Source organism: Oryzias latipes, chromosome 4, assembly GCF_053564925.1.
Source record: "Oryzias latipes strain Hd-rR chromosome 4, Olatipes_Hd-rR_3.1".
Taxonomy (NCBI): domain Eukaryota; kingdom Metazoa; phylum Chordata; class Actinopteri; order Beloniformes; family Adrianichthyidae; genus Oryzias; species Oryzias latipes.
Window position 1 is genome coordinate 27,516,959 of NC_136240.1, and position 16,538 is coordinate 27,533,496.

A 16,538-nucleotide genomic window follows, 5' to 3' on the forward strand; every position below is an offset into this window, starting at 1 on the left:
ATGTCAAAGTCTTAGTTACATTAGCTTTATTATTAAATTAAACCACAGACAGAACATCAACGGATGAGGTACGACTTTTCTTCATCTTCATTAATGAGGCACGCTGTGTTCAGCTGTATAAAATCTGCTTCAATGATTCACGTGTGAATTAAAGTCCATACAGTAAGTTTCCCAAATCTTACAATCATTTACCCTCAAGGCAAAGTCTGATGACTCCATCTCAGCTGAGCGGCTTCCCCTCCAGAACGCTAAAGATGTCCTCCAAAGACTTGTGGACGCACTGCAGGAACTCGTGCACGTTACGTGCTGGATAGCTGGACACATTGCAGCCGATCCAGTCATCGTGGACGCCATAGCCGACGCCGAACCCGTCCGGCACCACTGGAGCGAAGCCCCCCAGGCTGACAGCAGGACTGGTGAGGGTGCTGGTGGACAAGATGTTGTGGTTGATGGCAGCATAGGCGGGGTCTGTGTACAAGGTGTGCAGCGGCCGTCCTTGAGAGGTAGCTAGGTAGCGCAGTGCGAAGAGGTGACGGTCAAATCCTTGACCTGGGGGAGAGCAGGAAAAGTGGGGGTTATTTAGGAAATGTTGGCCTTAGTTAAAGTGGTGTGTTGTCATGGAAGCAGGTATGAGGGTTGGCTCTGAAAAGAAATGCTATGGTCTGGTTTTCATGCCTTTGTGGTTCATACGCACCCATAGCTGCTTCTTTTGTGAGCTGCCCGTGGTATTTGGAGCACTCGTGCAGCATGCCGCGCAGTTGTTCCACGCTGTGGGCGCCCGGCTGATGAACAAAAGCCTGGGAACATCGCTTGGTGTGTACAGTGGCTGGCCGGATGGTCTCTGTGCGGCCGTGCTTGAAGGCTGCGGTGCTGCAGGACTCGTAGGTAGCCACCGTTTGCCCGTACTGCCTCAGGAAACCCATCTGAAAAGCCAGCTGGGCCACAGCATCCGGACTCAGCTTGTTTTTCTTCAGCTGCTCCTTCCCGCCCTTCTTGAACTCCATGGCGTCGATGGTGAGCTTGGACACGGCTGAGTCAAAGTTCTGCTTGGCTTTCTTGATGTCGTTCTTCAGCTCGCTGGTTAGTTTGAAGTCCAGCTGTCGCACGGCCGAGGCAGAGTCTGCTGCCGGCGTAGAGCCGGGGTGCACGAGCGGCCGCTCCGTGGTGTCTTTGAAGACCTCGTTTTGGAAGCGAAGAACGGCGACGCCATCGCCCCAAGCATGCTCAAAGTTGATGGCGGCTTGACCGTCTTTAGCCATGATGATGCTGAAGGACTTGTCGTACCAGCGGTTGCAGCCATCGCCGTGCAGCATGTTGTGGGAGATGTGGATGTGATCCTTCATGGTCTCGTCATCTAAGCAGAGGCAGAAGAGGGCGCTGTCCACCGTTCCCAGGTCCTCTGCATTCCCAGCGGCTATCAGCTTCTCCCTCAGTCCTGCCCAGACATCCCGGTTCTCGCTGGTCAGGACCCCCAGCGGGAACTCCGCCTCCGGTTTTGGGTCAGACATGATGTACTTCAGGTGGGCCTGGACCTCAACCGGCTTCACCATGTTGCCATCGCCATCAACAACGTCAAAGACGTACATATTTCCTCTCCTCAGAACGAGCAGGTGCCGGCCTTTCTCATCGTTGAAAAGCTCGTCCCGCCCTTGTTTGGGGATGCGCGTGGAGTTGAAGAGACGAAAGTACTGAGACATGTCCAGGGGATAAGCGTTCACCATGTAGGCTCCATACCAGGACAGCGAGGACGGGACCCAGCGGATGAACTTCTTGAACGTGGCCGTGTCGCTTTTGGCAGGGTTCAGATGGAAAACCTCGGGCTCCAGCAGGCCGGCCCGGAGCGTCTTCATGAAGCGCACCGCTGAACACACCATGTTGGTGGAGCGCACCAGCGGGTCGTTGTACTCCTGTTTCGGGTCGGGGTTGAAGGACATGAAGGGGTTGAAGTTCAACACCAAAGAGTCGCGTGCAGATAGATACATATCAAACCACGGAGCTGCGGACAGGCAGACATGTTAGCAGCTGTTAGCATGATCTGTCTGTGATGCTGTGAAGCAAACTAACACCTGAAATGTAGCTGGTGTGCTTGTTGTTCTTGTCCATGAGCACCAGCTCCTCGTGCAGCTGTCTGCCCTCCCCCTTCAGGAAGTCTTGAGCTACTTTCTCTGTGGTTCTAGATGTTCACAAAAAGGCAGCTCGATTTAAGATTAAGGTGATAACAACAAGGGGACCAACAACAGAAAACAGACCTGAACTGATCATCATCCAGCAGAGGCATCTGGGCAGCCAGGTATCTGCTGATGGAGTCCTCCAGTTTGGGGATGGGTAGTCTGATCAAGGAAAAGACAATCAGTTCAACCAGGCTTCATAGAACAGAAAGAAAATTATCATGTATAAAACTAGTTTTGCTCAGTTTAACCTCTGTGTCAAACAGGTTCAATCAGAGAAAAACAAAATGATTGAACATTTAAAGTTGGAAGATACTTTAATAGCAACATTCAGACCTGTGCTGTGGTTAAAAGTGAAAAGTTGGAACCAAAACCTTTAAGCTAAGTTCACATTTCCAATGAAACGTTTATGTAAATGGATGTAAACGTGGCAATCCGCATTTACAATTCTTGCCTTGATGCATAGCTACGCACATTTTTTAGACTGTTTTTGGGCTTGTTGAAAGTTAAATCTTGTCAAACTTGAACCAATTCATGTAAAAAATGACAAAAAAAGAGCATGTTGAAAAGGTTAGAGGGCAAGAATTTTTATTCCGACAAGTAGAATGACTGAGTAGCTGTTGTTTATTTCTCTAGTCTATGGGATTTTGGCTTTGTGGAACCAGTGAGTACTTCCTATTTGGAATGCCTGGGGTGGGGGGTGGGTGGTAGCATGTTCATTAAAGCCCAAATTCCACAGTCATCCTTAATGACTGCTGTCCAGAGACACAGAGGACATGCAGTCATTAGATCAGGACTGACAGAAACCTTCAATGCTGAAGCCCTCTGAGTCATGAACAGTCGGCGATGATGGGAAGTATGTGGTAAATTGGAACTAATACATATTTTTCAAATTAGTCTTATTTTTATTAGTTTACCAGATGGTTCTTATCATCCAAAGCATTTCATAACATTGTTGACCTTGTGTTGTTTCTGCTTTTGACGAATAAAGCTTGATTCAAATGAATGAAACAACCCAGCCAGTGTAACCAATTTGTTTAATACATGCATATACAGTATTCCGTATTGTTTTATATGCCATTTTTGATCATATTTACTTAATCCCAGTTTAATTTATTCATTTTTACACAATGGTTGTTTATTTGTTTTAGGTTTCAGCCATTTCATTTCATTGCATTCTTTGCAGAGCAAACACAAGTCACAATAAAGCCCTTTGGTTCTCAGCAGCGCCGCCTGCTGGCTCTTGAGTGTGAACTCTGACCTAAATTAGCTTGTCCCTGTGACCCCTCGCGCACATACTTACCGTGGCAGACTTTTTTGGTAGTGCATGGACGGAACCACGCTCCGGTGCAGGAACTCTGAGGAACAGGATTTCCTGCCCACATGAAACCGGCAGCGAAGCCGCAAAACTGGGCTCCGGGAATGGAGCAGACTCCCGGGATTCCTCAGAGACGCGGTCCGCTGAACCCAAACCAAAGCCGCCATAATTCTGCGGGGAAATGACAGCGCCTTAGAGGCTGGATAGACGACCAGCTGATAACAGATACCGCATAAAATACGAACCAGAACCCCAAGACCAGCGGAGGAAGGTAGACTAGAAGCAGGAAGTGCAACTGGAACCGCGCGTCACGTGATACATTTTTTTCTGTTTAACTTTATTGAATCTCACAAATGACAAAGCTCCCTACAGTAGCAGATCCATAAAGCAGGGGTGTCAAACTAAAAGTCACAGTGGGGCAAAATTAAGCAGTGAAGTAAAGTCACGGGCCAAACTCAATATTTATTGAAAAATGAACTGCAACTGATATGTAATGTTTGAAAATGATTTTTCAAAAGTCATTTCATTAAAAAAACAAACCAAACTTTATTTTTAAAACAATTGATATTTTAATATACAAAGACTTTAACAAGTCCTCCATGCCATCATGTAATGCTGCATGTGAGGACTTCGCAGACCACTTCATGGGTAAAATCAATGCTATAAGATCAAACATTTCATCTATGCCATACACTGGTTTTAACAGATCACCAGCATTGTTTCTACCAGAAGAAACACTGGGGAGTTTTGTCCTGGTTAATGCGGAGATGCTTGGTCGAGTAGTATCCCAAGTAAACATTACAACCTTCCTTTTAGATCCCATTCCCCCTTCACTTTTTAAAACATTTTATGGATTCTTTGAGTCAGAGCTTTTAAATTTGGTAAACTGCTCTCTTCAGACGGGGGTCTTCCCCTCTGCCTGTAAGACGGCGGTGGTGAGGCCCCTTCTAAAGAAAAGTCAATTAGATCCAAAAAATCTAGATAACTACAGACCCGTACCCAATTTACCATTTTTGAGTAAAATTACAGAAAAAGGTGTCGCCATTCAACTGCATCAGTTTTTAAATACCCACAAAATTTTAGAAAAATATCAGTCTGGCTTTAGGACAAACCATGGTACAGAGACTGGACTTTTAAAGATCGGTAATGATCTTAGAATAAACTACGACTCACAGAAACTTTCTGTTCTGGTGCTACTGGATCTTAGTGCTGCTTTTTATACAGTAGATCACCAGATTCTATTAGACAGACTTAGGGGTCTAGTGGGCCTCTCTGGAAATGTTCTTAAGTGGTTTTACTCTTACCTTACACTTTTATGTAAGTATGGATACGTGCTCTTCAAGAATCCATGAAATAAGTTGTGGGGTTCCCCAAGGGTCGATTTTAGGTCCAATACTTTTTAATTTATATATGTTGCCTCTTGGGGAGGTCATCAGGAGACATGGCATTGACTTTCACAGCTATGCTGATGATACACAGCTTTACATCGCCGTGTCTCCTGATGACCTTGAACCTGTTGACACTCTTTTAAACTGTATTTTAGATATAAAGTCATGGATGGCAGAAAACTTCCTACAGCGTAACCAGGACAAAACTGAAGTTATAATCATCGGTTCTGAAGACAAGAGAGAGATGATTTCACCACATCTTCATAATTTTAGACTTTCTCAATGTGTTAGAAACCTAGGCATACTTTTTGACTCTGAGCTAAATTTTATCCCACATTTAATTGTGGGGATTTTTTCTTCCAGGGCTTGCCGGCTTGGTCGGTGGTTGTTGCCGTGGTTGTTGCCCTTGCTGGGGCAGCTGGAGTCTAACTTTGCAGCTTCACGGCTGTGAAGTGGACCCCGTCGTTGTCCCAGTCTAGGTGGGCGCTGTGGTGATGCTCCCATTGCCAGGCTGGCTCCTGGTATGAAGAGATTCCCAAATACTGTTACTCATGGCAGAGCCAAGCCTTACTTGTCTGTATATTTCTTTATTTGTTTGTTTATTTACTTACAAACAGTTACATAGTCATCATTCTTTGTACGTGGGGGCCATGGGTCATATTTTTTAACGGAGGGGAGTGGGAAGGGTGAAGGGTTGGTTGGGTTTTTACTGTAATATTGTGTGTTTTCTGTTTTTAATGTTAAAGCGCTTCGAGCTGCACAACTGCATGAGAAGCGCTATTTAATAAATAAAGTTTGATTGATTGATTTAAACTTTTCATAAAGTGTCTTCTTATGTTATATTCGTTCGTTACAGCCACGTTAGCTCCACACACAAGACAAACAGATCCGTCCTTTATATTAGTGAACAGATAAACTGCCTCCTCTGTCCATCTCTCGTTTGGCCATTTTTGTGGAGGGTGAAATTAATTTTTCTCATGTGACTGGAGCATGGCTATCAATGACTGTCAACAGAAAAAAGGAAGCTTGCCGGTTTCGACTGCGCGCCAACATACTAGCAATGCATTGTGGGATTTGTAATATTAGTCATATAATATTTGATATGATCTCGGTAGCCAATTATAATTACATTGCAGGCCAAGTTTGGCCCGCGGGCCTGAGTTTGACACATGTGCCCTAAAGGAACATTGACGGAAAACAATATAAGGAAATAAGAAAAGAAAAGCCTTACTTACAGCTAGTCTTTTTTTTTTTACTTCATTTTTTTCTTCTTCTTCTTCTTCATTGTCCCTTTAGGGGCTCCGTGGATCTATGGTGCCAAATTGAGGCCAAACGTTTTGAAAGCCAAAATACGATAACTTGAAACTGAAAGCTGAAAAACTGGTGTTGAACTACGGTTGAAACTTGAAATACATAAACCACAAACAGACTTTGAAAAGGTGATTGATGATTTCTGCAAGTCGACTATATATATATTTTTTTTTTACATAGTTTTTTTCATTAACAAATCCATATGCGGCCCTTAAACTGTTTAATCACACCCGCCAAACTGCAATAAAAAACGGAATCCTCAACAATGTTTTATTCTTCCTGTAGTTCTGCTGTCTACCTATAGATGGTGCACAAAAAATATACATCTTAGTATGCGTTTTCCCCAGAGGCACATCAACCCATGAAAAAGTAAAAATATAATTCCTTGCAGCAAACGGCTACAACGCATGGCAGGTCTCTGCAGTCCAACAAGGATTTTGTGCTAACTGGCATTTGATTTTAAGAGGTGTTTTAAAGCTTTAACCCTTGTGCTGTCTTAGATGACCCCACCCTTACATTGACGTGTTCTCCCTACCATGACAAAGGTGGATAAAGATGGAAAGATTTCATGTAATCCATGGACACCAGTGAAGATCAAAAATCATTGAAGAAAAAAGGTTCAGTGCACTGTCTAGTGGGTCTAGATGACCCAACTCCCAATGTTAAAGTCCCTAGGATAGCACAAGGGTTAAAAATGTGACTATTGTAATGTGCAGTGCTGTCATTTCGAAACCCTGACATTATGTGACAAAAAACCGGTTCTTTAAAATGTGTTAAATATTGAAGAGGGAGTGTGATGATGCGGGGCTGCGTATGATCTTGATTTACCAAACACACTGACATGTGTGGCGGTCAGTCACTCATATCAGCAGAAAATGTGCAGCAGAGAAAGGCAAAAGATTCAGCAAAAGGTGATTCTAAAGAAAGCAAAAGCCAAAGGGTTAAATTTTTTTTTTCTTTTTTTAAATATGTTGCCAGTCTTGAAAGACATGAGGATGTAAGGATTTCCCCAAAAAACTTCTCTAAGGAATAAGAGGCATCAAGCTTTTGACTGATGGGTGGTTCTGTTATGAACATTCTGGTGTTTTTGATGTCTTCTTTTTGTGAAAAAGCGCTGCTCAGTAGAATAATCAGTAAAGTAATAAACATACTGTCTGCGCATGAAGACAGCAACATATCATACCATCAAACATATTGGTGTTTACCAAAGAATTAGAGGTACAGATATGTTCATAGGTTTTAATTTAATTTAATTTAACTTAATTTAATTTAATTTAATTTAATTTAATTTAATTTAATTTAATTTAATTTAATTTAATTTAATTTAATTTAATTTAATTTAATTTAATTTAATTTAATTTAATTTAATTTAATTTAATTTAATTTAATTCTGGTTCAAGCATTGATTGTAGAACAGTACAAAAAGAAATCATACTGATACAACAAATTCATTTCAGAAATAAAGTAATGTATTGATTAAAAAATAACAAATATAATACAAAAATACAAGTAGATAATGTCATTATCAGAATCAGAGAATTTTTATAGTAATGCATACAATACACACATATAACACGATAGTTTGGTATAAAATTTTTCAACTAAAATGAACTAGAGTTTATTGTATTGCTTGAAAAAGGAGCTGGAAGAAGTTAATTCATTTACCTTGTTGAATTTTTCCTTTTATATATATATAAATATTTTTGGATAGTGGATGGAGTCAGGCACTAACACACCGTTTTTGACAGGCTTGACTCTCAAGACATGAAAGGTAAGGTGAACTCTTGGTCGTCACACCAGTCTCAGTTTGACAGCAACAGGGTTAACCACATCAGGAACCAGAAAGAAACCCACCAAACCAGGTGCCAGCTTGTAGTTCTGTCATGATGGCAAGTCCATTGCAGAGAGCCAAACAATTGCATATGAGATTTAAAGGTTTTGAAACACTGAAGATACAATTTCTGTGAGTTTTGAATAGAAGTGGGCCCAGAATTGACCCTTGTGAGACACAACTACAAATAATCTTGGCCTCTGAATTCATCAATCTTGATCCATTGTTTTCTTTCCAGTAAAAAGCTTTTAATCCAATTTGGAGCTACTCCTCTTATTCCATATGCTTCCAATTTGTCATGAAAGATGTCATGGTTGAGAGAGTCAGATGCTGTTTTGAAGTCAAGGAAAATTCTAGTTGCATATTTCTTTTGTCCAGAGCATTTGTGATTTCCTCATCAATGAGAATCATTGAAGTTGTTCTGATTCTGTAAAACTGTATTAATTTTTATTCTTGATGTTATATTTATCAATAAATGTAACAAATTTATCTTTAAATATTTGTTTTAGAGTTTTAGAAAATTGTGGAAGGAGAGAAACAGTTCTATCGTTTGTAAATGGGTGCTTGTCTCTGCTTTTTCAGGGGGATTTTGTCACGGTGATTTCTTTTCCATTTTCATTTGGTTTGGGAATCTTCCAGTTTCTAATGATAAGTTACAAATGTGTTAACGGCTCAGAGAAACTATTCACCACATTTTTTCTACCACTGTCATATCTATATCCTCACAATCTGCAGTTTTTACTTTTGAATTGCACTTGACTGGTTTAAGTCTTATTTAACAAGGAGAAGTTTTTCTGTTAAGACTGGTGAGGCATTCTTATCAGTGGCTCCTCTGTACTGTGGGGTACCGCAAGATTCTATGCTTGGTCCTGCTCTTTTTTCTTCCTATCTGCTGCCCCTTGGTTCTTTCATTGCACAGGATAATGTCTATTTTCCTTTTTATGCAGATGATCTGCAGATATATCTACCCCTCAGTTTGAGAAAAAAGCTCACAACATGTTTTGACTGAGTGTATTGATGACGTAAAGCAGTGGTTGAGCCAGACTTTTCTGTATTTGAATGAGTCAAAAACAGAGAGCATTGTTCTGGTGACAGATCTACAGCTGACTCTACCGCTGTTGGGAATCTGGGGGTTATCTTTGACAGTTATTTTTAGTTTCAGATTCTTTATTTCAAACACAAATCAACACAGTCGTTTAACATAGACATAAAGTAAGACAGTGTGCATGAAAAGGAGTGGGTTGAAGAGAAATCTTGTCTGATCCCACACCTATTTTACAACACCTGATGATGCGCGTATTTATTTTTAAAGATATGTACAATGCGCAATTCTGTATTTACAGATTTGTAGAGAACATTCATGTTACATTCTGCATGCCAACTGTGCAAAAGTTACATCTTTTGTGTTATTAATCATTTCTGGCCTTAATAATTTCTATTAGTGACTTTTTGTACGTTTTTTGAATGAAGCGAAACGCTTGCTTTGTTTTAAACCTTTATCCAATCTGTTCCATAAATCCACACCACAATTTGACAAACATTTTCTTTTTTGTAGTGCGAATGCACCGCTATTTGAAATTCAGTTGTTTTCTTAAATTGTAACTCCCATCTCTGTCTCTGAACATTTGCTGTATGTTTATTGGAATTAAAATGTTTCTGGCTTTATACATGATGAGAGCCGTCTTCCATTTCACTACATCCCCTAGTTTCAATAAACCCGACTTTAAAAATAGTGCGTTTGTATGTGTCCCATAATTCACACCATAAACTATTTAAATGTTTTTTTTCTGTAAAATCTACAAACACTTTAGATTTGTTTTATAAGTATTTCCCCAAACTCCTACACTGTACTGTAAATGTGATAGTATTATGGAATAATATATTAGTAGACGTGCTTTGTGAGTGAGTGTATGATGCGTTTTTCCCTACACTGCTATGCTTTCACGAATTTTAGCTCTGACTTGCTTTATTTGTGGCTTAAAGCTTATATTGTCGTCCATAATAATAATAATAATAATACATTTTATTTAAAGCGCCTTTCAAAACACCCAAGGTCACCGTACGTAGTTAGAGGTAAAACACAATAAAATCACAACATGTTAAAAACAATAAATAAATTGGATTCATTAGTAAAATCAGCTGACAGAAAATGTGAAATTGTGTTCCGGAAATGCAAGCTTAAATAGATGAGTTTTGAGTCTGGATTTAAAGATCAGAAAGGAGTCAGTGTTACGGAGGTCTGGGGGGAGAGAGTTCCAGAGTTGGGGAGCAGAGCGACTGAAGGCACGGCTCCCCATGGTGACCATACGGGCCGGAGGGACAGAGAGCTGAAGGGAAGAAGAAGACCGAAGAGAGCGAGAGGGAGTGTTAATATGGAGGAGATTAGAGAGATAGGAGGGAGCCAGGCTATGGAGGGCTTTGAAAGTGTAAAGAAGGAGCTTGAATTTAATCCTAAAAGCTACTGGAAGCCAGTGCAGCTGCTGGAGAACGGGAGTGATGTGATGGAAGGAGGGAGTTCTGGTGATGATGCGGGCAGCTGAATTCTGGACCAATTGAAGCTTATTTAGTGTTTTGTTGGGAAGACCATAGAGAAGAGCATTACAATAGTCGAAATGAGAAGTGACCAGACTATGAACTAAAATGGAGGCGGAGTGGATGGTGAGGGAGGGGCGGAGTCGATTAATATTGCGTATATGAAAGTAGGCTGACCGAGTAATGCTATTGATGTGGGATTGGAATGATAATGTACTATCAAGGATGACACCCAGACTCTTTACTTGAGGGGAGGGGAAAACTGCAGAGGAATCGATGGAAAGGGTAAAATTAGAAACTTTGGAAAGGGTGGATTTGGAACCTACAAGGAGTAATTCGGTTTTATCACTGTTAAGTTTGAGGAAGTTTAGGGTGAACCAGGTTTTTATTTCAGACAGGCAGGTGGAATAGAAGAGTTGGGTTTACTGGACAGATAGAGCTGAGTGTCATCCGCGAAACAATGAAAATCAATATTGAATTTACGGAATATATTACCAAGGGGTAGCAGGTAGGTAATGAAGAGGAGGGGACCGAGAACAGAACCTTGAGGAACACCAGATGAAATGAGTGAGGGTTGGGATTTAAAAGAATTCAGTTGAATAAACTGAGTGCGGCTTGAAAAACAAGAATGAAACCAACGGAGGGGGGTGGACTCTATACCGAGGGCTGACAGTCTGTGGAGGAGGAGGGAGTGAGATATGGTGTCAAATGCTGCGCTCAAGTCGAGGAGGATGAGGATGGTGATGAGTCCAGAATCAGCTGCAAGGAGAAGGTCATTGATGATTTTTAGTAGGGCAGTTTCTGTGCTATGAAGGGGACGGAAACCAGATTGAAAAGGTTCAAAAAGATCATTTTGGGTGAGATGATGGGAAAGTTGGGAGGCGACTATTTTTTCAAGAATTTTTGAGATGAAGGGGAGGTTGGAAATAGCACGAAGATTATGAAAGGAATTGGGGTCTGAGCCAGGTTTTTTTAGGATAGGTCTGACGGCAGCGATCTTGAGGAGTGAGGGGACAATACCTGATGTCAATGAGGAGTGGATAATGGCACAAATGAAGGGAAGAAGAGAAGGAAGGCAGGATTTAACCAGGGATGTTGGTAGGGGATCGAGCAAACATGTGGATGGTTTGGACTTATGGATGAGGCGGGAAATTTCACTGGAATCAGGGAGGAGAAAGGAAGTGAATATATGAGTTACAGAAAACGAGTCAGACGGGACGGGAGGAGAGGTGGAGGAATGGAGATGCTGATGGATATCTAGAATTTTCTGGTTAAAGAATAACTGAAGAGAATTACAGTGCTCATCTGAATAAAAATGAGGGGGAAAACTGTTACGGGGTTGAAAGACATTATCCATTAGAGAAAACAACATTTTGGAATTTCCCTTATTTGTATCAATTAGTTGAGTGAAGTAGTTCGTTTTAATGTTAGAAACCAAGTCCTTGTATTGTAGAATATGTTCATTGTAGATTTCCTTATGAAGGGGAGAGCCAGTTTTTTTGCAGAGCCGTTCCAACTGGCGGCATTTGGCTTTCATTTTATGGAGTTCAGGGGTGAACCAGGGGGAAGATTTAACAAACGAAACAGACCGGGTTTTTACAGGAGCGAAACTGTTAAGAACATCTAAAAGGCAGTTATTATAAAAAGAATAATTACTCCTGATTTTAGTCACTCTTTCCAGAACATGATTATCAATGGCAACTTTTATTTCTAGATCTGCAGGAAGGTGGCGATTTCCGAAAATCATGAATTTAGTTTTGTTAACATTGAGTGAGAATTTATTTTTGTCAAACCATTGTTTTAATTTCCCTTATTCTTTATTTACTTCCTGAGATTCTGCCTTCTGCAGACTATTCTTGTGGTGTCGGCATATGATTTAATTTGATTTTTTTGATTTTATTGATTTATTTCAAGCATTGTAGTCAAAGCAATAAAGAATTTACACATATTTATCAAACTTATTACAGAAATGATGAAATGCACAGATTAAAATGACAGAAAACAAAACAAAAATGTCACTTAAATCCTATATGCTTAAATATATGATATATATATAATATATGCATATAAAAAGTATTTGAGTGTATTTGATACCAAGTGGAGGTCATTAATATATAGTATGAGCAGTGTTGGACCTGATATTGACCCTTGTGGTACTCCACACCTTAAATTTAGCAGGGATGATTTACAATCTTCCAATTGGACAAATTTCTGCTGGTTTTTAATGTAGCTGTCTAAGCAGTTTAATGCCAGTCCTCGTATTCCATATCCTTCCAGTTTGCTTATTAAAATGTTATGATCAACAGTATCAAAACACTTTTTCAGATCGATGAACACCTTTACTGTGAACTCTTAACTATCTGTGCCATTAATCATTTCTTCAGTCACTTGCCTAATCGCCATGGATATTGATCTGTTTTTTCTGAAACCATCTTGGTCGTCAGATGTTAGTTTATGTTTTTCGACAAAATTTTCCAGCCTTTTGAGGAATACTTTTTCGAGTATTTTTGAGAATTGGATTAGAGAATTTCAGTTTAACTAACAGATTGATAATATTGTCAAAATGAGCTTTTACCACTTGCACCTTTTAGCTGAAATGAAACCTTCCCCGAGTCGCAGAGATCTTGAAACAGACATTCACGCCCCGATCACCTCTTTAATTGATTATTGCAACTCAATGTACTTTGGTGTCACTCAACCATCACTCAACCGATTCTCTGAAGAATGAGAGGCATTTAGCGTTTGACTGATGGGTAGTTCTGTTTTAAATATTGTGGTGTTTTTTCTCTCTAGTTATGATGTGTCACTGTGATTGTGCTAAATATGTGTTAAATATTGAAGAGGGAGTGAGATGATGCAGGGCTGCGTGTGATCTGTATTTACCAACACGCTGACATGGGTGGCGGTCAGTCACTCATGTCAGTAGAAAATGTGCTGCAGAGAAAGGCAAAAAGGTGATTCTAAAGAAAGCAAAAGCAAAAGGGTAATAAAAAAATAGTTTTGGAAAAATGTAGCCAGACTGGAAAGAGATGAGGAACTAAGGATTGAATCAAGCTTTTGACTGATGGGTAGTTCTGTTTTGAAAACGCTGGTGGTTGGTGGCTGGTGGTGGTTGGAATCTTGACAGTTGCTTCCAGTTTAACTAACAGATTGATAATGTTGATAAAATGAGCTTTTACCACTTGCACCTTTTAGCTAAAACGAAACCTTCCCCGAGTCGCAGTGATCTCGAAACAGACATTCATGCCCTGATCACTGTCATGGCGCCTCTGTCAGCCCCGCCCCTCTGCTTTGCTCCTGACTCCACCAGCTGTGACCAATTCATCCTCATCAACTCTGCCTTCTTAAGGAGACCCAGCTCCACAACTCATCGCCAGATCGTTACCCCTTATGGTGACTAACCTGGTCTCAGTCTCGCTCATGTTTATGCATCCTATGCTGATCTCGCAACTAACGTTATTATTCCTGTCTCAGGATTCCTGCTCTCGAGTGTCACCTGTGTGGAAGTCAGTTCGAGCCCCCCCGCTGTTCTGGAAACACCACGCTCGGCTAGCCGCGCTACTACCTCCAGCCACGCCTAAAGCTTCGCTCCTCTCTGGATTACATTCACGCTGTCTCCATCTTCCTGGAAGGAAGGAATAAAAATCCTTACTTACCTCACACCTAACTGTGTCCTCATTCTGGGTTCCAGCATCTGGGTCTGCCGCTCCTCCGAATCATGACAATCACCTCTCTAATTGATTATTGCAACTCAATGTACTTTGGTGTCACTCAACAATCACTCAACGGCTTCCAGTTAGTTCAGAATGCAGCATTACAACTGTTAGCTGGAACATCCAGACGAGCACACATCACTCCGGTACTCAGTTCACTTTCCTGTCAACTTTAGAATTCAGTTAAAACCTTTACTGTTGTTTTTAAAGCCATTTCCTGGTGTTGCCCCAGTTTACTTATCTTAGCTTATAACTGTCCACAGCCATTCTAGAGTTTTAAGGTCTTCCAACAAATATTTGCTTTATTTGCCCAGGTCACGACAGAAACACTGGTGTGACTGTGCTTTTTCCATTTTGCAACGCTTCATCCTACCTCGTGAAAAATTTCTACCCATAGCACAAAATGGTTGTCATAGCCATCGTGTTACCTTATCAGATAATTCTACCTGTATGAACAAATGCATCGCTTTGATTTTAGGTCACAAACTATTAAGGTAGAAATGTGTCTAAATGGACGAGCTTGTGGATTTGAAGTTAGAACTTGTAAAATAGAATGTGAAAACTTGCGCACCGAAAAATCTGCATCTGTGTGTAAAAATCTTCTGCTGTAAAGTCTGACAAACAAAATCAGAACAGACAAATTCCCCTTTGCATGTGTTCATTTAGAGTTACAACCTCAAATCTGTGATCACAATTGCTCAAATGTGCTTCTGTGTGTGCTTGAATCTGCTGGCGCACATCACAAGTGCGCTACAACTGCACTCTGACTTCTGACTCATTCCTTGTGTCAAAACTGATCTCACACAGAGAGTGAACTACAAATGCATTTCTAAAGAAAAAATATATTTTTTTCTGCACTTTAATGAGAAATGATCTCTTCCAGCTGTAAATACACACACAGCAGCAAGACGCTGCCAAGGGACCGTCAACAAAGTGCAACCTCCGTGAAAACATCATTCTATAAAAATCAGTCTCTCAAAAATGAATAAATGTCTACAGTTATATGAGCTGGTAATGAAGACTTGTCAGCATATTCATTGTACAATCAATATTTTTTGAGAAATTTCATCTTTAATATTTATATAGTTTTTCACATTTTAAGAGCTATGATTCATAATAAAGGTGCTCAACAGTTAATAAAGATAATAAAGCTAATGTCACCAAACTTTCTGTACTGACTAATCGTGATCCTATTGTCCTACTACAATAAAGATTATGTCATCAATTCCCTTTGTTCATCTTTAAGAATTTTCTTTTAAAGTTAAATATGAATCATATTTGCTAATCATTTTTCCAAACTGTGGAAAAGACCCAAAATCTTTGGTCAAAGGTCTGTGGCCTTCAGGTCTGTGGCAAGAATATGATTCCTTGCAGCAAACAGCTGCAATGCATGGCAGGTCCCTGGAGGTACAAGGGTCACTTTGGGCTTTATGCCAACTGGCATTTCCCTTAAGAGGTATTGTAATGCTTTAGAGTGTGACTATATAATGTGCTGTGCTGTCATTTCGAAAGCCTGACATGATATGACATGACACTGGTTCTTTAGAAAGTGTTAAATACTGAAGAGGGAGTGTGATGATGCGGGGCTGCATATGATCTGTATTTACCAACACACTGACACGGGTGGCGGTCAGTCACTCATGTCAGCAGAAAATGTGCAGCAGAGAAAGATAAAAGATCCAGCAAAAAGGTGTTTATAAAGAAAGCAAAAGCAAAAGGGTAAAAACGTTTTTTTGAAAGAGAAGAGGATGCTAGGATTTCACACAAAAACTTTTCTGAGGAATGACAGGCATCAAGCTTTTGACTGATGGGTAGTTATGTTTTGAACATTCTGGTGTTTTCTATCTCTAATTTAGAGGTTTCACTATGATGGTTGATTGTGCAATTAGGAGGCTGTGTCTTAACAAGTGTATAAAAGAAGGGCCAAACTTGAAGGATGAGACACAAGAGCAGAGAGAGCAGAAGATCTCTTCCTTGACTCCACATTGACAGAGAACTACTTCTCCTTAACTGAGTGAGTTTTAACAGTTTTGTTTGTTTTCTGTTTTTTTCAGAATTTGACACTTCAAGTAATTATGCATGCTATTAATGCCCCCCTCCGATGAAAATTATGTTTTTGACATGTACGTGTGGCCTTTTTCTTATGAAAGAGAACAAATGTCCCGGTAACAAAAAAAATCATTTCATTTTTTCAGTGTTTCTTTTAAATTGTTGTCAAAATGACGTAATTTTGCCATGCGCATGCACAGTTAGTATCGGTAGGACAAAATCATGGGT

General features: G+C 40.4%; 1 protein-coding gene across 2 annotated transcripts; it reads right to left on the bottom strand.

The window, feature by feature from the left end:
* Positions 1-9: 9 nt before the first annotated feature.
* On the bottom strand, positions 10-14,356 carry cpt2 (carnitine palmitoyltransferase 2). Of its 2 annotated transcripts, none has more exons than XM_078946640.1 (6): positions 14,205-14,356; positions 3,472-3,657; positions 2,250-2,330; positions 2,067-2,173; positions 695-1,996; positions 10-549 (listed from the first exon to the last, which is right to left on the bottom strand). In XM_078946640.1, the coding sequence occupies exons 1-6, from the start codon at positions 14,240-14,242 to the stop codon at positions 221-223; spliced, it is 2,043 nt and encodes a 680-aa protein (XP_078802766.1). In that variant the 5' UTR covers positions 14,243-14,356; the 3' UTR covers positions 10-220. The 2 variants fall into 2 exon arrangements, with proteins under 2 accessions (XP_078802766.1, XP_011472612.1); XM_011474310.3 differs by lacking the exon at positions 14,205-14,356 and adding an exon at positions 3,732-3,848.
* Positions 14,357-16,538: the final 2,182 nt, after the last annotated feature.

What these genes read in the sequence shown, in the direction of transcription:
- cpt2 (XM_078946640.1), bottom strand. Translation starts at nt 14,242, where the DNA reads ATGCTGGAACCCAGAATGAGGACACAGTTAGGTGTGAG. An exon ending in CTGGATGATGATCAGTTCAG is followed by an intron (nt 2,174 to 2,249) that starts GTCTGTTTTCTG and finishes GTGAACATCTAG; the next exon opens with AACCACAGAGAAAGTAGCTC. An exon ending in CACAAAAGAAGCAGCTATGG is followed by an intron (nt 550 to 694) that starts GTGCGTATGAAC and finishes GCTCTCCCCCAG; the next exon opens with GTCAAGGATTTGACCGTCAC.